The sequence below is a fragment of the Ursus maritimus genome, unplaced genomic scaffold, assembly GCF_017311325.1.
Source record: "Ursus maritimus isolate PB19 unplaced genomic scaffold, ASM1731132v1 scaffold_34, whole genome shotgun sequence".
In the NCBI taxonomy this organism is placed as follows: Eukaryota; Metazoa; Chordata; class Mammalia; order Carnivora; family Ursidae; genus Ursus; species Ursus maritimus.
The window spans coordinates 2,292,207-2,314,696 of record NW_024426008.1 but is presented as its reverse complement, the minus strand read 5'-3'; the positions used below and the strand labels follow the sequence as shown (position 1 = coordinate 2,314,696).

At 45.3% G+C, this 22,490-nt stretch overlaps 1 protein-coding gene across 13 annotated transcripts in view; it reads left to right on the top strand.

Moving 5' to 3' along the window:
- Positions 1–22,490, top strand: part of AOPEP (aminopeptidase O (putative)) — a 348,963-nt gene that overhangs the window by 66,817 nt on the left and 259,656 nt on the right. For all 13 annotated transcript variants that reach the window (XR_005831814.1, XR_005831819.1, XR_005831818.1 and 10 more), the window contains one exon: positions 5,803–6,048. Coding sequence is in view for 6 of the 13 variants with exons in the window: in XM_040620156.1 (XP_040476090.1) it covers positions 5,803–6,048 (246 nt within the window). In the remaining 7 variants the exon portion in view is untranslated. The remainder of the gene's footprint in view (positions 1–5,802; positions 6,049–22,490) is intronic.

Here is a 22,490-nt window from a genome sequence, read left to right as displayed (position 1 = left end):
CACTGGTACAGACAACAGAAGTTGAGAGTTCTGCTTTTGAGTGTGAAGGTGCCATCCGTACCGCTTGGGTAGGTTTCTTGGGGCAAAGCCATGCTTTCCTGCTCTGTGGAATAAAGACTTTGCTTGGGGCTCTCCAGTTCTTCATGGTGAAGCAGCAGCCTGGGGCTGTGTGGCTGTCAGAGGAGGTGTGCAGTTGAAATCCGTGTGCCTTAGGGGAAGGCAAAAAAAGAAAGGTGTTCTTTTGTCCTCCTAGCCATATTCCCAGGGATATAAGGTTGGGGAGTGGGGAGCAACCATTTCTTATGTGTTCCCTCTGCTGCCCAGAGGCCACTGAGATGGCTTTTCACTTCGTTTACTTCCATCATTGTGAAGGAGGAGGCCGTGGCCACTTCACGTGGGCATTCTGGGAAGAGACGGTATCTGAAATCCCCATCAGGGTTTAGGGGAAGGGGGTCAGTGGGACTCTTTTCTTCTCCTTTCGAGTTTACAACCAGCTGTGAAACAGGCAGAAGGAGGGCACAGGAAAGGTTTTCATAACTGACAGAAGCTGGACTTGGAACTACTCAGGGGCACGGCCTCAGTGGGCCTTCCAGTACTCCGTTTCCAGGAGACAGACTTACCCATCCAGTTACCTGCGCAGCTGGACTGCTGCCCGCCCCCACAGCACAGGTCCACACAGCCCGCCCCGTGGCCAAAAAGTACCCTGTCTGTGGGCAAGCAGATTGGAAAAGAGGAAGCCCAGAGTGGCCAGCCTGATCAGAGCAGCTGGAGCCGGGTCAAAGGTGACACTCCAGGGATGCACGTCCTGGGGTGGGAACTCGAGGCCTGGGGAGTGGAGCCCTTCCCACACTCCCTTCCGTGTCTGACATGCTATGACTAAGTTTTCCCTTCATTTATCACCGTGCTTGTCCATCAGAAATGTACTGCTGATAAAATAATAGCTTGCATTTGCTTAATCCTTCCCTGGCTGCGTGCTTCATGTGTGCTGTCTTTAGTCATCAGAGGGTAGCTTTGTGTTTTTATCCAGTAAATCTCTGGCTCCATGCTCAGTTTGCCAACAAAGGTACTCTGAAGTGCCAACTGCAGTCGTGTTTTCGGTTATGTTCACATCTGGTCCCCTTGCCTCCCCCACCCCCCTCTTCTACTTCAAACCTTCCTGAGACCACCAGTTCAATTCACGTAAATGTAACTTTTATAGGGGCCTTATATACCACAGGCTTTCATTTGCCTAAAGTGTTCATCTGGGTCCCAGAAATTTGGCCAAAGTACTGGTCAACTGAACTTTTGATCACTGTTCATGTGGGCTAAATTATAGGAAGAACATTCCCTCTTCCAGCTCCAGTTTCACAGGTGCTCCGGCCCACTCTGGGTGAACGTTTCAGTAAATACATTAATTAGAAGGCACTTAGGTAAACTGTTGAAAGTTTATTAATTTCCTTCGGCTGCAGTAGAACCATCTCCAGGCACAGAGGAATCTCTGTGTTGTGTTTAACCTCTGGAGGCCTTTGTTAAAGCACTGTCTTCGCTTTGGGCCCATACAGTTGAAGCACGACATGGAAACTTGGATAAAGTCCAGAGGAACTCAGCAAAAATGATTAAAAGCGTGGAAAATACGTACCATGAGGAAGAAAAGGCATTGAGGTGGTTCATCCCGAAGAAGGGACAGCTTGGTGGGAGAAGCGGTCTTCTTGAGAGTTGTGAAGTCTTTTGGAAAGTTGCCTGTGGACCTTGCAGCACGAGGCCCTTATTTCTATCATCTTGGAAAGGCTAGGAGAGAAGGAATGATATATAAGTCGTGGGGGAAAAGGCCAGTTTCCAGGATGCCCTTTGCTCTGAGAGAAGCCTTTCCAAATCTTCCTGGCTTGGTGTGATTTCTCCAGCCCTTGCTCCCTGGTGTAGTTCAGCCTCCTGGCTTTTATAATAGCACACACTGCATTTTGCTTTGTAATATCCTAGAATGCCCCTAAGGAAACCCATCCAGCTTGCAGACACAACCGCATCATCGTATGTATTGACATCATTGTCAACAACTCATTGGGGGCCGGTGGTGGCATTTTGAACACTTGTGATTTTCAACCGTATCCAAGCATCTACTCTGCTTGCTAAAATATGTTAATAAATTGTCTAAACATCTTACTGTGTCACTGTACTCACCAGGATTTTAAATTTTTTCTTCCAACAAAACTAAACTCCTCAAAGGTGGGGTTGGAAATTCATTCATATGTGTGTATGCAGCATACCTTTGGGGTGCCTTGAGTAGAGCAAGAATGCGGGAAATAATTACTAAATTGTTGGGTTGAACTGTGAAAAAACGACATGCATTCCCAGGGGAAACTTCCAGTGATTCCTTTTGAGCCTATGACAGGGAAACGTCTGTGTCAGCTACTTTCAATAAATCTCGTTCCTGAAACAAGAGGAGGGCTGAAGGAGAGACCCTCTTTAGGCAATTTCCAGTCTTGTGATTCTGAGTAAAATGTGGTCACCCTTCTTCCGTGGAGAGCCCTCTTGTAAAATAATTTCAGCCCAGCAATCGTAGGAGAGGGAACCAATGGTCTGGATCCCATCATTTACCAGCCTAATATTTATTTCACCAGTTCTTCCCACTCTTGGCAATATTAATGGGCAACCCTGACAAGGAGGAGCAGGAAACCAGAGAACCACAGAGCAGCTGAGCTCAGCTTCTAGAAAAATCCAGGACCCAAATTTACTCAAGATTAATGGAGTATGTGGGGAAGGAAGGTTGAGAAGGAGGAGCTTATGAATACTCACGATGGATGAAAAGAATAGTTCTTACCTCTTAGGAATGTTGTGTGGATTAATTGGGATAATACACACGAAGTGTTCGGAACAGTTCTTGGCACATAGTAAATATTCAGTAGCAGTTGTGGGAGGAGTTATTGTTTATTATTCTTATCATCAGTGCAGATTATTTATAAGTAACAATCAGGCATTATTATCAATTTTAACTATTAAAACATTTACCCTGATTACGAGTGTGGGCACAAAGAATAGCGATTTACAAATGCTTGATTTGCTGATGATACCGAGTAGGTTGGAGCAGACACAGATACAGAAATGAGCATCCGAAGGTTAGTGGGGAAGAATTAACATCTTCGAGTTAATTCTGGTTTCATGGGGGACTCTTTATGACGTTATAAACGTACAATATTCCCTCACCACTTCAGGAACAAAGCTGTTGCTTGAAGAGGGGCGAGGGCCTCATATGGAGAGTTACCATAGAATCACAGTGCCAGAAGAAACCTTAGAAACCATTTTTTGGTTTGTTTTTAATGACAGTATAATTAACATACAATAAAATGCACAGATCTTAAGTGTTTGGCTTGATGCGTTTTTGACCATTGTTTACACCCTGAAGTGATAGAGAATGTTCCAGCACCCAGTAAGTTCCCTCTAATCAATTCCTCCCCTCCCCCTGCAACCATTTTTGTGAGACGAGTAAGAGGCCGCAGGTATTGAGGTGCTTGCCTCACGTCACAGCTAGCCCGTCTGAGAACAGCCACTGAAGCCCAGCTTTCCTGATCCCGTCATCTTTCCTGATGCCACTTCCATTTTTTTTAAAGATTTTATTTACTTATTCATTTGAGAGATAGATCACATGCTCGTACGTAGGGGGAGGGGCAGAGGGAGAGTGATCTCAAGCAGACTCCCTGCTGAGTGCAGAGCCTGAATCTGGGCTCCATCTCATGACCCTGAGATCATAACCTGAACCGAAATCAAGAGTCCAAAGCTTAACTGATGAGCCATCCAGGTGCCCCAGGCACTTCCATTTTTATTGGGAGCCTTAATGGTCTCACTTATCCATAGCTTGATTGCCTTAAAGTCCTGCATTTTCTCCCAGGCTTTGATTATGAAAAACGGTGCTAATACACTCAGCTGCTGGAATAACCTTCATCCCCCTGGCTAGAGCTGTTCATGTCCGAGAGAATTTCACTCACCTTTCCTTTTCAACAAATTGGCTTTTTTTTTTTTTTTTTTTTGAGAGGATGCGAGCATGCAAGCTGGGGAGGGGAGAGGGGAAGAGGGAGAGGGCAAGAGAGAATCCCAAACAGGCTCCATGAGATCATGACCCGAGCAGAAATCAAGAGCCAGATGCTCAACATACTGAGCCACCCAGTGCTCCTCAAACGGGCTTTTTTTTTTTTTTTTTTTTTTTTAAATACCTCCAACTATTGTCTGACCTTTCTTGGCTGCAAGAAATAGTCTGGCCCCATGATATGATTCTAGATAGGCCGGTGGAATGCCTCTTTGCGAAATCGTGCTTTGATAGAATTTAAACTTATGCTGCAACTTTGTACTGAAGATGCCTCCAGTATCTCCATTATTTAATGTGCTCTGAAAGTTTTTTAGTAGAGTGTAAGCTTAAATTATTATCACCCATTATACGTCTATATAAATATATTAGGTGGTTAACTCAGTAAATGGCTTCATGAGACCTTTGAGTACTTGTCAGTGAGTAGACATTTGCAACATTTTCAGTTAAATGTTTATCAACAGGCACCTCTACTCACTTTCTCCATAAAGCAAGGGTATCAGTCCAGGGGCTTTGGCTAGCATTTGATGTCAATAATTATATTCTTGCTGTCATCTTATCCTGGCAGAAGTGTCGATGGGTCTCCACCCATTTTTCTTACCCTCAACAGTGGTGAAATGTCCCTGGTGCTGGAAGCTGTGTTCTATGCACCAGGCTAGGGGAGGGCGAGGCTTATCTCCGTAGCTGTGTGGATCTCCTTGGGCGGTGCTGGCCTTGGATGAGTGAAAGGCACTTCAGAAATCTGGAGAGGAAGTATTGTTGTGGCGTGTCCCTATTGGGACATGCCAGCATTTTAAGGTTTTTCATTATTCACTGTGAATCCAACGAGCACCCATAGTTAGAATTATAATTTGTAAATTAAAATTAGAGGGGGCTTTCCATTGTGTTTGAATAAAAGATGTGTTAACAGGCAAAAAAATAGAGTTCCCTTTGATGTGGGTTTCTTTGGGTAGATAAGTTCTCTCAAGGCCTATGAGTCAGGTTCTAGGAATTCTTGTTCAGCTCCACCTTTGACAGAGTAACTGGCAGCGATCAGATGGTACCGGTTGGGCTCTGATCTGTTTCCTTAAAAGGTTGATTCAGTTCAATTTGTATCAAAAGAGCACTGGGGAAAGTATCATTTCAAAAATGCCTCTGTATACTGTAAGAACACAACTTCTGATGGCCTTTAATAAGAACACCTAGATTACTTGTTAGTAAAATGGATTGTGTTCTTTTGAAAAGTTGAAACCTGTCCTGTCGTTTGGTTCATTATTCTACCTGAGTCCACATCCTTTATTCTAGAAAATTCCAGAATGGGATCCCAAATTTGGCTTTGCACCATCTTTAATGTTCTGAGTTATAAATTGTTTCTGATTTGGAGATTTTTCCCATGGTGATATTTGAAAAGTACATTTCTGAGGGCAGAAATTTAGCGTTTTATTTTCAGGAGGGGGTTGTTTTCGTTGTTTTGAGTCTTGGAGGGTTTTCCCCTGTTATTCTAAAATAAGTAGTAAAATCTACTTTCACTTAGCTTAGATTGAAGCTACTCAGTCAGTTCAGCACGTCAATAAGTATTTTGACCAGTAAGTTTTCACTGCTGCACAGAAACAGACAAGCCAAGGATTCATTTAACTGTCTTGATCGTGAGCCCATCTGAACCACTGTCTCTTAGAAGTTGTGCACCTCTGTGAGAGTTGCTCACCTCCATGGCAACAAGAATAAACCTGATTTACCGTAAAGCGCATCTGTTTATTTCGTGTTGTTCCCAGGTATGTTGGCATTTGTGGTCACACGGAATACCCCTGCCGCTTCCAGAATCCTTCTGCTACCACCCAGGAAATTATTCCTCATCGGGTCTTTGCCCCAGTGTGCCTCCGGGGTGCCTGTCAAGAGACCCTTCTGCAACTGGTCCCTCCTTGCCTCTCGGCGGCACACTCTGTCCTGGGAACACACCCGTTCTCCAGGCTGGACATCCTCATCGTTCCTGCCAACTTCCCGAGTCTGGGGATGGCCAGGTATGTTGTTCCATGGGGGCACTTGGATTACATGCTTTGGAATTTCTTTGACGATTTCTTGCTTTCCCTGAGCTCTGTCAAAGCTGCCATTTGATTTGGATGGTGGTGCTTGGCCATCTCGTGGCTGCCTTGAGGGACAGTTTGTGGGTAGACTCCACCACGTGGGAGGGAGCCTTTAGGTGTCGTGGGCTCAATCAACTGCCCTGAAAGTAAAAGGCTCACATCGTTGCTCGGATTGAAAACACATTGTGCCCCCAGAGTGATGTATGTTGGATCGTGGCTGATGAGTGGCTGCTTAGCTTAGGTGGTGAGAGCATAATGCTAATGAGCCCAAGGTCATAGCTCTGGGCAGAGTAACACAACTTAGTTCCAGGGCCACAGGCTGCTCACCTAATCCTGACCAGCTGTCTCATCCATTCTCGCCGTTGGTCACAAGGGCAACGACTTGAGAGCCCCTGTGTCAGAGAGACTGTGGATGGATCAGTGTAAATCCATCACCGGTGCTGGAAAAACAGCTCAAGGCAGATGGCTTACTGGGGGGAGGGGAGGGGGAGTCACTTGTTTTGCTACTATTTTTTAATATAATAAATGCATTATTCCTACTGTTTTCTCAGTTTTGTTCTTATGGAAAATCAAGACATGCAAGTTGAACCTTTCCCTCTCTATTATTTTCTTCTAAAATTCATTCGTTAATGCTATCATTTATTCAGTAATAGGTACGTACGTTTCACTCAGTATTTTACTTACTATGCACTCAGGATTTTACTTGGTTATATTTCTGTTTGAAAAATCTTAATCATTAACAGTGAATATGCTTGACTAAGGATAGGAAAAATAAGCTCATCAAAACATGTGACTTTAAGTTTTTCCCTATTAGTCAAGGAAATTCCTGCTGCCAATTAATTTCCATGCTTTTGAACAGCTGTCATTTGTGGTGTTTTCCCTGAAAACTGCATACATTCTTAGTAAAACCCATGAGTAGAAAAGAACTGACCAGAACATTTGCTTTTGATCTTTACTACATACGTATACTTTTTAAAACTGGCTGGCTAGTCTTAATCCTTGAGGAGGTCTGAGAAAGTCATTTAGGCTGATTTTTTATCCTGTATTTATGAAGATAATGGGAATGTAGAAACTAGGATAATTATATATATTTGGTAATGTGCATCAATATTGTTTGGGATGTCTGTATATAGGCTTTGTCTTAACAAGGGGGCTTCTTTGGTCCCTTTGAAGAGTCTGCTGGACTTAATTTAAGCAGAATTATTGGCAAAGAAAGGGTTGTTCATTAAATGTTTCTCATTTGTACCCAGTTTTGAGGGGCTGTATTTATTTGGGAGTTTTTAGCATTTTATGAGAGTTGCAGTTTTTCAGGGCATGTTTGCTAACAGTTCCAAGTTCTGACCCGAGGGAACCAAAGGCAGGGTATTTTTCATACAGAGGACCTCATTTTCTGTAGCTCCTTCCTGACAGCGGTCTGCCCAAACCAGACTTTGTCGACCTGCAGGCCATTCTGTAAAGCCTCTCTTTGCAAGTTTGCGTGCCCAAGCAGGTAGGCAGTGAGTTTGCTGCTTTTTGAGATATTTAAAGTGACTTAAACATGCTTAACTCTGTATTTTGAAAGTAAGAACCCGAAGAACCCTAAGGCCAAATAGTACTGGGCACGAATGTCAGAAAATGTGGTGGTGATAATAACTCAGCAGCAACAAGACTGCTTTTATACTTAAAAACAGAAGACCCGTACATTTAAAAATTTGTGGTTGGTTGTCAAATATCATTTTCCCCCATTTTTTTTCTTTCTTTTTAGACTGTGGAAGTAGTCTGCCCCGGTCTCGATGTTTTCCTGGGCTTAGTTACTGTTCCCCCTATTTGAGCTGCAGAGGGGGGATTGTGGTATCTTCCACTGCCAGTTGGAGGTGGGCGGGGGGGAAGCACTCTGTTTTCCCTAACTCTGCCCTAAATTGATTCCACTTGCTTGGCTTGACTCTCGCGGGATCCCGACACCTTGAGCCACATGCGACTGAGTGGGGTTTATGACTCAGCTGGCTCCCGGGGCCCGGCTGCCTTATTTATGGTCAGGGCTTTGCTTGGGGCTCTGTAAAAGCAAAGCTGGAACAAAAAATGACAGTCTTGTAGGTCAGCTCTGTACCCTAAACAGGAACAGAGAAATCCCAAGTCTAGTAGGAGTCATCCCAAAAGACCTCTGTACTGAGACCTGTCATTGTTCTGTTCGTTGTAATGCACTAGAGATCAAAGGATTTCTTGGTAGATTAAATGGTTCTTTGCCGAGTCCACATTTTATAAACATGTATGCAAGATCATAAATTCCATACCTCTGGACTTCTTTAGTGATTAGGTCCTAATCGTAATGAATACCATTTTATACCATTGTAGTAGTCTTTTTTGGTGAATGGTATTAAACATTCCCACATGAACCAAAGAGGGTAAATTGTTAGTAACCGTTTTGAAGAGTTTTTAAAATTTTTGGATGACATCCGTAAAGATTTCATTGTATTTGAAATACTACACATCATAGTTTGTATGGATAATGTTAAAACTCTCCTCTTTCTTTGGAGCCCGGTTCTGATATTTCAGTAAAGTGGGGAGAAACACACTTGTGTAATTTGAATGTATGATAATGATGGATCAATTAATCAGAAGGTAAATGACACAAAGATGACGTTCTAGAACTTGGAATGCTTTTCCAACACAGCAGTAACGCGAACATCTATCAAGACTGTGCGTCATGGTTTTCGGTCACCTTTTCTTTAAGAGGAACCATGACTTACCAACCCCCCCTTTTCTCAATCCCTGTTCCAGGGGAGAGATGCTTTCATTCTGTTCCGATTCTGAGAAAAACCCCTAGTTTGCCTTTAAGACACTACTGACTAGTTCCAGTTCATAATTGTCTCATTTAGTGAGTGTAGGCTTTCTGTTTTTGTTTCGTTTTGCTTGTGCCTTCCATAGAGGCCGAGTCTGCTGTATAAGGAGCCGTGGAATGTACCTCTCTTGGATTGAGTAATATGGTGTCTAGCCAAAGATATGAATGCATTTGAAGTGAATCTTCAACATATAGACACACTCTCTTCATGTTGGTATAATTAGCATTCTGCCATTTTCATTGTGCTCTCGTATTTTCTCAGGTGTCTCAGCTAGGGATGGACTAGTAAGCCTCATTTCCCAGGTATTGAGAAATACATGAAAGGAGCTCATCATCATGCTTACACTCTTTGTTATAATAATAATAATGTTAATGGAATAATATCCTGGAACCAGATTTATGACAGTTGCTTAAAAATTAACACCTCAGTCTTACCTCTGTCCGTGTTTATGATAAATGCTTTGCTTTGCCATTTGTCTTTCAGCAGCTCACAATTACATGTCACGGGGCATAATTAGGTTGGCAGAACTACCTTGCTGACATCCAAATACATTCTTTTTTTTTTCCTCCTCAATTTGAATTTCAAGAATCTCCTGCAGATCATTTCAGAGCGTTTTTTTGTCTAGAGCACTGAATAAAAAAAGCTGTGTTTTCTGTGACTCTGCTTCCCAGCTCTACCGTTCACAGGTAGCTTCATCCTTGGTTCCACTTGGAAAGTTGGAAAAAAAAAAAAAGTGGCAGTGTGGCTGACATTAGGCGACAATTCTGCTTTGACATGTTTTTCTACTGGTTTCGTACCAGATTGTCTTGTTCATCTGTTCATTGTTTGTTTATTCATCTGTTCATCCTTTCAGTAAATTTTTATTAAGCAAATACCGTGTGCCAGGTAGGATTTAAGATGCTGAGTCTACAGGGGTGAACAAGATTGATGCGATCTCTCTCATCACAGAACTTACATTCTAGTCAGGGGAGAGAATTGTGTACCTAAAAACCAGGAACTAAGATGTATGCTATGAACAGTAAAAACCAAGTCAGTGACAGAGTGATCATTAGGGCCTGGTGGGGGCGGCAGGCAAAGGCTTCTTTAAAGAGTGGCAGGTACCACAAGACTGAAGAACAGAAAGGAGTCAGCCTTGTGAACAATCTGGGGGGGGGGGGAAGCAGCCCAGGCTGAGGGAGTTCAGGTCCAAAGGCCTCCAGGTGGGAACGACTGAGATGGGCTGGAGGAGCAGAAAGAAGGCCAGTGTGGTTGGAGGGCAATGAGCTTTTAGAGTGGCTTTTCTTAGTTCCTTTCTTACGCTCATTTTGGGTGCCAGGTGGCCTCATGGTCCCTCAGGTCTTGGGTCAGCAAGCTACCCGTGCACCAGTATGAGGAGAGCTAGGAAGAGCCACCAAGAAATGGCAGAGATTGAGAGGGGATTGATGGTTCCGGGCCGTCAGGTGTTATGGGGAGAGAGTCGCAAGAGAGGTCAAGTCTTTTCTCAGTTTTATGAGGACCAGCAGTGTCATACCGTCTTGTGATTGGCTAGTTAGAACCTGACTTGGCTTAGCAACTGCTGTCTTTGAGCGGAATTGGCCACTGCGGGGGCATCAGAGCTCCTAGCGCAAGGACCATCAACTCTCCCTTTGTGGAGCAGGGAGAAAACAGTGCCAGGGCGCCACGTTTCCCTTCCCTGCTGGCTGCTGGTGGATTCCTTCCCAGCTTTTTTGACACATGAGGTCACAGGGAGAGAGCTGGTGTTTCTATGTTTGCTCATCCCGATTTTTAAGTTTCTCAAAGACTGAACAAAAATAGGATTGATAGAGAGCAGAGAGAAATAATCATCAATTACTTAAATATCTTCAGTGTGCTTCCCAGTGGAGAAAGACTATAAAGCTCTCTATTATACATGGCTTGCTCTAAAAGATGTGATTGTGCAATAAAAGGCTTCTGGGTGCTTATACTAGTTCCTGACTCTTGCAGGCACAATTTTCTCAAGTACCTCAATTTGGGAATGAACGGTGTGCACATACATGCCCAAGAATGAACGTCACCAGCTTTCCCTCCGCCCCCTCCTCCTGGGGTTAGACAGGGTGTTGTCCTGTTTATTCTTATCTCCCAGCCAATGTGTAATAGAACAAGCAAAACATAACATGCTGGTACAAAGGGCCTGTTGTTTTCAGCCTTCTAATTGTGCTCCTTTCTGCCGGGGAAGGAAGCGGTCATAAATTTCTGTCATTATCTTAAGTAGTAAGGGTTTCACAGCTTTGGACATTTTCTGTGCTTGTTCTTTGTTAGCTTTTATGTGAATTTTTTGATTTCCCCCCGCCGCCCAAACTGAAACTGCCGTATTTTTAAACAGTCCTTTACATTTGGGGGGCTGGGACCCCATGGTTTCAATGCAGGATGCAGCCATAGTGATTCTTGCCTTTGGGAATCTGATGTGAGCCGTAAACGAGTGTACCTTTCTCTTCACCAGGGCTGCCAGCTCTCCTGCTCTCTCTGATGGGCTGAGGATTGGGGGGAGGGTCTGTGTGTGGGTTTTGTTTCCTTGTTATTGCTCTCTGTCTCCCAAACTCTCAAATTCTCAAATTTCTTTCTGAATGATTGTTTTTAAAAATATTTTGAAGGGGCATTTCTTTCCCTTGTTTTCGAGCATAATTCTCCTCTTTTTTCAAGTAGGTGGGTGCGAATGATAGAAAGCAGTTCGTACCATCCTTCTCTTTTTCCTTCGAGATTTTCATCCTTTGTTTACTGGCACCCCTGCCACTGCTGTAGTGATGGACACGTGGGTGAGTAGTGCGGGCCACGCCAGGAGGCTGAACTCACAAGCATCCCCTTTGTCGCTTTTCTTTGTGTTCATGTCTCCATTTTGTTTTTGATCTCTCTTTTTCGTCTTGAAAAAATTATCTGACTTTGTTTCCCTCCTATCTTATAGAGAAGGTTCTCCTGTGTTCTAGTTCTTGTGTCTTTCTTTAAACGGAAATCGGTATTCCTAAGATCGGGTTCTTCTGGGACTCTGAAAGCCCTTGGCTTTAGTTTTGACAATACCAGCTTATACTGAGTGAGGCAGGTAGTGTGAAGTTGTACGTGTGCTCTCTTCTTCGTGGAGCAGACGCAGGAAGATCTGCAACGTCCCCGAGTCACGTAGAGCCAGCAAGTCAGCAAGAGAAGGACAAGGGCCTCATCCTGGGATGGCTTTCGGAATCTGGGGCTCAGACTTAAGCGAGTGCTTTCTGTAATGCTTTCTGAGCTACATGTATTTGCTTCAGGGTCTGCCCATGGAAATCATAGTGTCATTGAGTCTACCTGAAGATAAGCATTCACCATGGGCTCATTTTGAGTAGGCCACAAAATCTGGGTACCAGGCAAATTCCTGGATCACATGAGTATGCTGGGGCCAGGCTCTCTCTCTCTCTTCTGTTGGAACAACAGCAGAGTGAACTCACAGCTTTTGGCTTAGCCAGAATCTTCTTCTTGCCATCAAACAGCTGCGCTGCTTGTCAGACCCAGAAGTAGCATTTTATCATCATTACGCCACGATTCCTCACTCTCTGAAAGATTACGCTTAAGTGTTTTGTTTTCTTTGAACTGTTCTCCACACACATAGACTGACAGTCCTACCTTCACAGAACACTGCTGGGGCCATCCTTCAAGAGAAGTTGTCAGGTCTTTGAAAGGCCTTCCTGAAGCAATCATCCCTCTGCCTACATTTGTAATCTTCTCTCCATAGGCCCCTAATCTCTTCCAGCCCTTGAGCCTGAGATGGCCGGTCAGCACTACCTTTCCCTTTTTCCGTTGCAAAGAAAAACCTTTTATTTCCCCCCCCCCCCCAACTTATTCCTCCACAGAAGCATCATTACTGAGTAGAACATCCACTCCCTGGGTGAGAAAGAACAATGGAATTTAATGCACAAAGTTGCCTGAGTTGGAATATTCCCAGTCTTGAGGGTTCTCACTCCTCAGACCACTACACAGAGGGAACAAATGCTCCCAGCTTCTGGACTGTGCCATATATATATATATATATATATATATATATGGGCACAGAGCTGTGTACGTATTTCTTTGAAGGCTAGACTCCTTTGGGGGAAAACACCAACTCTGGAAACAGTCCTCAAGCAAGGTACAGTGTATGAATAGCTCTGCTCGGTGGGAACATTGGCTCTGTTGCATTACAGCCAGTATGCACCTGGAACCCCCCGACATCTGAGCCAAGGAGGCCTGTATGCACAAAGTGGGTAAGAAATTGCCTTGTCACTTCACCCCACCCCTGAAATGTAACTGGAAGAGGGTAACAGCTACCTTTTGTTAAGAAGTAGTGTTCACGTAAAAGGCCAAAGATGTGAGGAAGCGCTCCTTTAAAAAATGGATTACTTTTTAAGAAATTGATTATTTTGTGGGATTTGCAGGTATAATGCAAAAGTTCACCCTGACTTAACCCGAGTGGAGCTCGGAGGAGAACATGTTACATTTCTTGGTTAACTAACCATGCTATTTATAGAGGTGACTCCTCGGAAAGTCTAGACATTGTTCCGGGAAGACAGAATGCCAAATCTGCCCTTCACTTTCCCAGTTAGCTTGCTGAAAATAACCACCTCCCCTTCTCACCATAAAATGGAAATCTTAGAATTCCATTTCAGGAGAGTGTGAATGATACTTGGGCTCCCCGGCCAGGACTTGGGATGGGCAAGGAGGAGGGGGTGCTCTTGTGATCTTGGAGACCCACCGTGGGCCTTTGCTCCCTAGAGGCCAGTTTGCTGAGTTGTGGGCACTGTGGATGGCAGATCCTCATTTTTGAGTTGGTCTCCTCCAAGAAGAGACCCTGAGGGCCTACTCCGAGAGCGAACCAGCTGCAGTTTCTGGCTTTTACCACACACGCGCCATTTCTGAACATCCTATGGAAAGCTGACAGTTGGAAAGGCCTGGATGGGCAAAGCCAAGAATTCATTCGTAGATGTGTATCAGTGGGCAGGTGTGATGAATGCTGATGATTCTGTGACTGCAAGGAAATAGGAGACCTTTAGTCTGAAGTAGGGTTTTCTAAAGCAGGTTCCAGGGAAGACTAGTTTTGTGGAATGTTAATAATGTGGGAAAAGGAACTGTGGCTTAATTAATTCAGGAAATGAATGGATTAAACAGAGTTAAAATGGAGTCTCTGCTGGAGGACTTCTAAGAAAGCCTTTAATATCCTTATTATCCTGATTTAATATCCTGGTGTGTATGTGCCTGTTGAAGACAGGGCCAGAAGGTGCAGTGTTCCTCCGTATGCCGTGCCCAGGGATCCCCCTTGATACTGTGCTTTCCATGGACCATCGTGGTCTCAAAGAAACCACCTCCTCAAAACAAACCTTTGAGAAGTGATTCTGTTCCGGAATATCCTGGAGTCCATTGTACAGCCAGCTGTGGGGTCCACCTTTCACTGTATCAGTGTCACTTGAAGGCCTGCCATGTGTTCAGGCCCTGGCAAGGGCCTTGCCTTTTCGCTGTGAGGAAGATGGGCCCATGGCTCAGTGCAGGACGCCCCATGCTTTTCTGATTATACATCTCTTTTTGAACAGTCACCCCCTCCATATATTTATATGTGTTTATAAGTTGTATACATTTAGTACAGTGTTAATATACTGGGTACACTACAAAATACACGCAAAAATAGAAATTTAGGAGGATGAGAAAAAAATATTTTTAAAGACTTATTCATGTTTTAGAGAGAGAGGGAGAACGCACACACGAATGGAAGGGGCAGAGGGAGAGAGAGAGAGAGAGAATCTAAAGCAGACGCTGCACTGAGCCCAGAGCCTGACTCAGGGTTTGATCCCGTGACCCCGGGCTCGATCCCATGATCCCAAGATCACAACCTGAGCCGAAATCAAGAGTCAGACGCTTAACCTACTGCGCTACCCAGGCACCTGGAGAAAAAAAAAAATTAAGAATTTCTGCCTCTTCTTGCACCCCAGTGGATGGGCTAGAACCCTGGGATCCCTTGAACCTGGGTCCCGCCAGAGACTCTGATCCAGTGGGTCAGCAGCAGGGTCTCGGCGTCCGCAGTGTTAACACATCCGTGCAGGTGCTTCTGCTGAGGTGTTACCAGTGACTCTCTGTGACTCTGCATCTCCGAACAGGTTAACTCTCTCCTGGGAGCTCTCAGACTCCGCACCCTGCCGTCTGCTCTCAGGTGAGGGTGTCAGACTGAGGAGAGAGGATGGCGGGGAAGCCCCGTGGTGATGCTCCCTGCTTGTCTGTCACCCCTAAGGAAGGTGTGTTTCCGAGGAGCCGGGCCCAGTGACAGGCCAGGATCCCAGGCAAGTCACTGGGCGTCCCTGGCCCAGTTTTCTTTGAAAAAAGTAAGGGGCTGATTTGGAATTGCCTGCAGAGTGTCTTAAAGCCTTAACATTCTTTGATTTAATTAGGTTTCAGTTTTTATGTTGAACAGGGGTGGAGGTGATTCAGTTTCATTCTGCAGTTTACATCCACGTATATTTTCTTTTTGATGTAAGAGCTAGTTAGATCGTAAGCCTGGGATTTTCTTGTACTCCTTGGGCAGTGCACCCCACCTAGGCAGCAGTGGGCGTTTAAATTTTAGGCCCGCAGCACAAGGTTCAGAAGGGGCCTCTCTTACTCCTGGTTAATTGCAAAATAAACAGATCTCAAGGGCAAGGGCCCCTTCCTTTCATAATAACCGCCTCTGCTCAGTGCCCCTTCCGTGCAAAACAGCATTTGCAAATCCCACATCAGGAGCACACTCCTTGGATGAAGGCCTTCATCTTCCAGCCCAGCCATTTACAGCCGACACCCCCTCCCCTCGCCCCCTCGGAGATGGCAGCTGACTTGTTCCCCTCACCCCCTGTTTTTAGCCTCCAGATACCTCCATTTGCAAGCTAATAAGTTGCACGTACATATGTTTGAACAGTTGTCAGGCTTGTCTGCCGCTCAAACTGTGCTTTGGTTTAAAACAAACAACAACAGAGAACCCGAAGGAGGGGATGGATGAAGACATTTTAGTTGTACCTGCAGGTGGTGTTGTTTTGACCTTGACAGTCAGTTTTAAACGACCTGTCAAGCACCTTTGTGTGCTCCTGGGCACACCCACCTGGAAGATATTATATCCCCTAAGCTTTATGTGCCCCAGCAGGCAGGCACCAGGTCCCTGGATTTTGTTTTCATCGATGGAGGGTTAATGCATGCATGGCAGGACTTTACCGAGAGGGGCCCAGCTACAAACGCTGTTCTCATTTAATTCTGATTTCTCTTCTCCCTTGGCCTACCCCTCCCCGCCCTCAAGCCCTTCCCACCCCCCATCTCCTCCAGACTCCCTCCACCCCCAATCAGCCTTCCCTGCTCTCTCACCCCTCTGTTTGGCTTCAAACCATTTCTTCCTCGCTTTGATATCTTCTTGCAGAGCTGTAAGCAATCAGGAAATTATGGGCCCCAGAGCTCAGCAGGGCACACTGCTTGGTAGGGGGCTCAGGCCCCAGACCACCGCAGAAAATTGGGCCCAGAAAGCCTGCCAGCCTCCAGGACCCTCCAGCCCAGCCCCTTGCCCATTCGTTCTGGTAACTAGTCTCCCTGGGGTAGGGGGTAGGGGCCCCTCCTCAGCCTCAGTGCTGTCTGGGGAGACACGTTTGGGAATGATTTTGGCCTCACCTATGTGGTCCATGGTCACCTCTGTTGCAGCTGTTTGAAATTTACGTTTTTCCACTTTGAGTCTCCCCTCTGCTTTCTGAGTCATACATGGTGGTGTTGGAAGTTGGGGTGTGAAGAGTGAATGGACAAACAAAAGGAGCCCGTTGGATTCAGCCTTGTGCCTGCCAGTACCAGGATAGTTTCAAGTTATTCGAGGATACAGATGATGGCTCTTTATTTTCAAGTTATTCGAGGATACGATGAGGGATTTACAGGGAAGTCTGTTCTATATTTCTAAAAGAAGAGATGACAAAGAAGGTGCCTGTTCTCGAGACCAAATATCTATCTTACCACTCTTGTAATACTTCCTTCAAGGTCTGAAAGAAATGGGCCCAGATCTAGCCACCTAACCGACATTGTTACCACCAGCTGTGTTCACAGAGGTGGCCGAGGAGTGGCAGGGGGGCGGGGGGAGGCTGTCAACCAAGATCTGACTCAGGATCCAAGAGGAGACCAGTGCCCGTCAGCCTGTCCTCCCTAGACCCCCGGAACCTTCCCAGGCTTGGCCGTGCACCACACTGTCTCCCTCCTGGGGACGTGCCCCACACACACTTCAGGCATACCGCCGCAGGGGCACCTCTGTACTGGAACCTTGTTATTTAGGATCGGCACAAGTCCCAGTTGGGACTGAGGGGTAGAGGCGGCCGAGGAGTCTGAGTGTGGAAGTGACTGGACCGGGTCTCCGAGAATGGAAGAGAAATGGCACGCACGTCCCCTGCTCTTCCCATGGTCTGTGAGCCTTCACACAGACTCTGTTTGGTCCAAGCTGGTTGAGTTGGGTTTCTGTCATTAAAATCCAGGCTGACTAATGTACATGGACTCCTCCTTTTTTACCTGTACAAACAAAAGCAGCATTAGACCTTAGGATTGGAAAGAGGAGTCAGGGGGTGCCTGGGTGGCTCAGTCGTTATTAAGCATCTGCCTTTGGCTCTGGTCGTGATCCCAGGGTCCTGGAATCAAGCTCTGCATCCGGCTCCCTGCTCAGCGGGGGGCCTGCTTCTCTCTCTCTCCCTCCCCCTGCTTGTGTTCCCTCTCTTCTGGCTCTCTCTCTGTCAAATAAATACATAAAATCTTAAAAAAAAAAAAAAAAAAAAGGAAAGAGTCAGTGGCTTTGAGCTACTTGGGATCCTTTTCCTCCCGATTCTTTAGTGGTGATACCACCTGAGCAGCTCTTTACAGCTTGCAGAGGGTCTTCATATATATTCTCCCTCATTTGAATCTCACAGACAAGCTGTCAGCCCTGCCATGGCCCAGCTGTCACAGGCTCCCCACAGCTTCCTTCAGGACCAGCCCTGCCATGGCTCTCCCCATGGCATCCCTCCTACTCAGAGAGGCGCTCTGCCTAGCCCCTGCTGCGATTTTCCATCCCCCAGGGAGGGCCAGCTCTGCTTTCTGGTCCGCCCCGTAGTTTATCTTGTGGGGCGATGAGTCTCAGCAGGTGCTGACAGCCAGGAGCAGGGCCTAGGCTTCTGTGGCTCTTGGCCTCTGAGGCGTAGGGCAAGTGGATTCTAATGATGGGTTGTTTGCTGGAGCTGAGTAGAAACCTGTAGACCTGTGAGCGAACAAGCCCCAGGCAACCAAGTGCACTTAATATCCTTTCCTTTGGTTTATTTCTCCTTGGTGAGCCTTTTGAACCATTGTGCTGTTACTGCGTGCTTTTTCAGAGCCTGTATAGTCTTTCCACTGCTGGGGACGCCATGTGAGATGATGGAAAGACACGGGTTTCGGAGTGAAAAGACTAGATGTCATGTAGCTGCGCTATGGACTTGTGAAACTCAGCCCAGTTACTCATTTGTAAAAATCCCTAGACTGCTCACCTCCAAGACTCCTGTTTGCAGTAGATACGATCATGTGAAACATACCTGCTACATAGTAGGCTCTTGGCAAATATTGGTCTCTTGCTTCAGTAGGCTTAGAGGAATGTGATAGTTCTATGGATCAAAAAGCACCTAAGACTGGCTGCTTATTAGCGTGAATCACAAACTCTGCGGTCCCTACCAATCCAGAATGTCCAAGATTTTCTGAAATAATAGCTCCAGGGAGAAAATAAAAATAGGTGTGATAAGTTACCATGGTAGCATGAAAACATGAACGGTTTGTTACGAAAAGTCATTGAGTCCAGATTACTCAAACTGTACAAATGGAATTTCTCAATTCAATGAAAGAGCATTTTAGAGTAGCGCCTACATTCCTGTTAGGACTTCCTTCAAGGATGTATGAATTTTAGTAGTTTACATACTAACTTTTCTTCCCCTCTCCTCCATAAAAAGTTGACAGCAGAAAAAAAAACTACTGGACATCTTTGGTTCAGGTCAAATGCATTTCTTAGTTCCTTTTCCACATCTAAAAGGAATCCCGGTCATCTGGGGATTTGGGATACCGTGTGGACTCAGCTGGACTGTCCAAGGCCCCTGGGGCTCTGGGTCCACCAGTTGGAGAAAGCTCTGTGACCTTGATCTCTTTCCCCGTCATTTGTGGATCAGAGATGGAGCCCTGTCCACTCATGAGGGAGCTGTGTCTGGTCCGTTCTTGGTGGTATCACAGGCATTATCTGACCTGTGCTTAAGAGGACTGGGTGATGGAAGCTGCTGCTTCCAAATGGAGCCAGAGAGGCTCCGAGTTAGGAAGAAGGCCAGGAGGGAGGGGGGCGAGCAGCAGCAGGGTGGTGTGACGTCCTGCTCTGCTCTGATTTGAACGCCAGCCCTGCTCAGGCTGCCTTCCCAAGGCCCCTCTCCCTGAAACATACACAGCATTTTGTAAACAGTACCCACCTGTGTTGGTTGAGATAATCCTGTAGGCCAGAATGGGAATGGCTCAAGACACTTTTGCAGAGCAGTCAACCTTAAAGGGACTTTGAATCGTAAGTTTCTTCAGTGAAATTGTTTTCTATTTTTGTTCCTTACCTCTTTTCCCGTCTACCTTATTCTTCATTCCTTAGGTACATTTATTAGCCTTTTATATAACTTCCTGTGTCTCTTTGTGCAAATGCAATAATAAATACCCAGTAAAACTACATAGATTTTACTTCTCCTCCCTTTTCTTACACAGAAGGAGGCAGAACACACACCCTGTTTACTTTGAGCCTTTTATCACTTAACATTACATCCTGGGCTTCTTTTTACTAGTAAGTCTTAGTGAGTTCTCTCTCTCTCTCTCTTCTATTTAGTGGCATGGTGTTCTCTTCTGAGGATGTTCTCTGTTTCTTTTTCCAAAATATGGCTCTTTGAGTTTTTTCGCCCAGTATTTTCTGGGCGTTGTCAATGATGCTGCCTGGAGGACTTGGCGCGTTTTGAGGAGTCAGTAAATGCACGAAGTTCCGTTAACATACCTGCCAGGTCGTGGGAGTTAGGGAGGTGCCTGCCTCGTATTGATCCCCCACTAGTGCTGTAACTGTAGGTGGAGCCACATGACATCTCTCTTTGGGGAAATTTCAAAAGCAGTCAAATATCAGCACTTTTGTGTGGCTCACCAAACCGTGGAGGAACCTATGTGCAGAAAAGCAGGGATGGAAATGAGAGTAGTCAGTTTTCACCCCAAACCCGACATGGCATGGTGAGGCTCTTGCTCACTTAGACCCAAGTCTTGTCAAAGTCACGATGGATGATCCTTTTCTCAGTGTTTGGTAATGATGTTGTTCTTCAGATTTCTTAATTTCAGCAGTTGTGAAGTTGTATTCATCCTGTTCTCAGTAACTTCGGAAATTTAGAGAGAGCCTCTTTTTTCAAAACGAACGCACATATTTGACATTTTAAAATAGCATTAAGAAATGCCATTTATTTTTCTGGTGACAAGAACTAAATATTATTGATACAGTTTGGGCTGTTGGTTTTATTTATTTGGGTTGTGCTGCGGTGTTGAGTGAGTGGTGGTAGCTGGTGGAGGGACCCGCAGCTGGGCTTTCAGCAGCCAAGTGTTTACTCCAGAGACTTGGAAGGTGGGCAGGCAAGAGGATGGGCTGAGCCCAGGCCAAAAGGTCAGCAACCAGTCTTACAAAATAACGCTGCCGTGCAGGTTTCAAATCAGAAAGTTTGAAAGAGGAAAAGGGAAAATATTCTTTAACCTCCGTAGAGAAAAAAATGAAGGGGGAGAGCTAATGCTGTCTCTTTTTTTAAATAGGAGGATGTTGAGAAGACAGAGATTTTTAATGGTTTTAATCTTCAGACTTGGGCAGAAGGCCAAGCATGATCTGAAAACAGAAAAAGTGGAATGAAATGCCAGAAAGGGAAGTGGAAAGTAGTGGGATATGGAAACAACCAAACGTGACCGAATTGCAAGGAATGGGTTGGACTGTGGCAGAGTTGCTGAAACATTTTTTTTTTAAGTTCAGACGAATGTCCATATGCCACCCCCCACATAATTCTAGAGCATATCGCCCAAAACTCAATTTTAAACAGTAAGCAGAGCCTAGGCTGCTACCCCATTATGGTTTCATGTTGGCTACAATAATCTAATTTTTTTTTCGGTGACATCAATGGGAGGTAAGCAAGGGATGTGATTTATCTCAGCTTTAATAAGGCATGACGCTAAAGAACAGATTCGGAAAATGTTCTTTATCAGCATAGCGAATAATTTTTTTTAATCTCTAAAGGGTAACCATTTTAGTGGATACAAAATTAATGTAAGTTGTAGGCCTTTGCACTGTGCGCACACTCACACACACACACAAGCATTCAGCCTGTTGACCTCCCTGGTACATACTTATCAGAGATACACATACAAAATACAGTGATCCTGGTTTGGCAGGACAGTCATCGTTTAGGGGGAACAGACAAAGAGAGCTATCGCAGAAAGGCTCAGAGGCTCGGAGAGTCCATGAGGGGAGCTACTGGTCATTTGTGTCACTTCCCCTACCTGGCAGGACCCCTGACGCCTTTAAGGACATGGTGATCTTCTTAGAAACTGAAGCAGCAGCTGGAAGGTCGTTTTTCCTGTGCTTTTAAATGGATGCCTGATTTGATGGGAAATAGACTTGTGCTTGTCTGACTCTAAGGCCAAGGGAAATGACTCTTCATAAAAAGAAAATTATAAGGAAGTTCTTTTTTACAGCTAACCCTTGCTCCTCTTGCTGCAGCAACATACCTTCTCCCATGGCCCCACTCCAGCAGCAGAATAGCTGGTCACCCCATGCTGAATAATGGAGTACCGTATTGCTTATTTGCTTTGTTGCTAAACCTTCCAGTTTTTGCTATTCCAGGCTGGATAGTCCCGACAGTTTTGAGCTCGTTTTTGTGGTTTCTGTTTGCCTTTTCTTTAATCCTCTCACTTGCCTTCTTCTGGATCACTTTCTAATGCTCTTCATTGCCCAGAAATTGAAAAGTCCAAACCAGGCGCAGGAAGTTACAAAGGTGTATGTCCTTGGTGAATAGAGGATCCATTTATGGAACACTTAATTCCAGGCCCAGCACTGGGCTGGGGACATTTCATGGGTTGTCCCAGGTAAGCCTTACAACTGCTGCAGGGTGGAGGCGAGCATTACTGGTATTTTGTAGATGAAGAAACAGAATGGAGTAGTTGTGTCTTGCTCAGTCTCCCAAGTAACACAGCTAAAACTCAACCCGGGTCTCTGACTGGGGAGCCTGCAGTCTGAACCGTGTCTCCCTGGTGCCATGATTTCATTCACCAATTCCGTGATCTTGTATTTAATAACCGTGCTGGGCAGCTGACTTGCTTTCCATTTAAGGACTATTACGGCTCCCTTTTACTACTTATTAAAACATGGTTAGTCATTCCTTACTTCAGACTGGTCTGCATGTGTTCCTGGAAATTCATTTTATTTAACCACTTTTCTAAGGTCTTTGATTCTCCTTGAATTTGAATTCAAGCCCTTCATGAAGCTGTTAACTCCTCTTAGCTTGATGCCCTGGAGGACCTAATGAGGTCTCTTACCTGGCCAGCCCC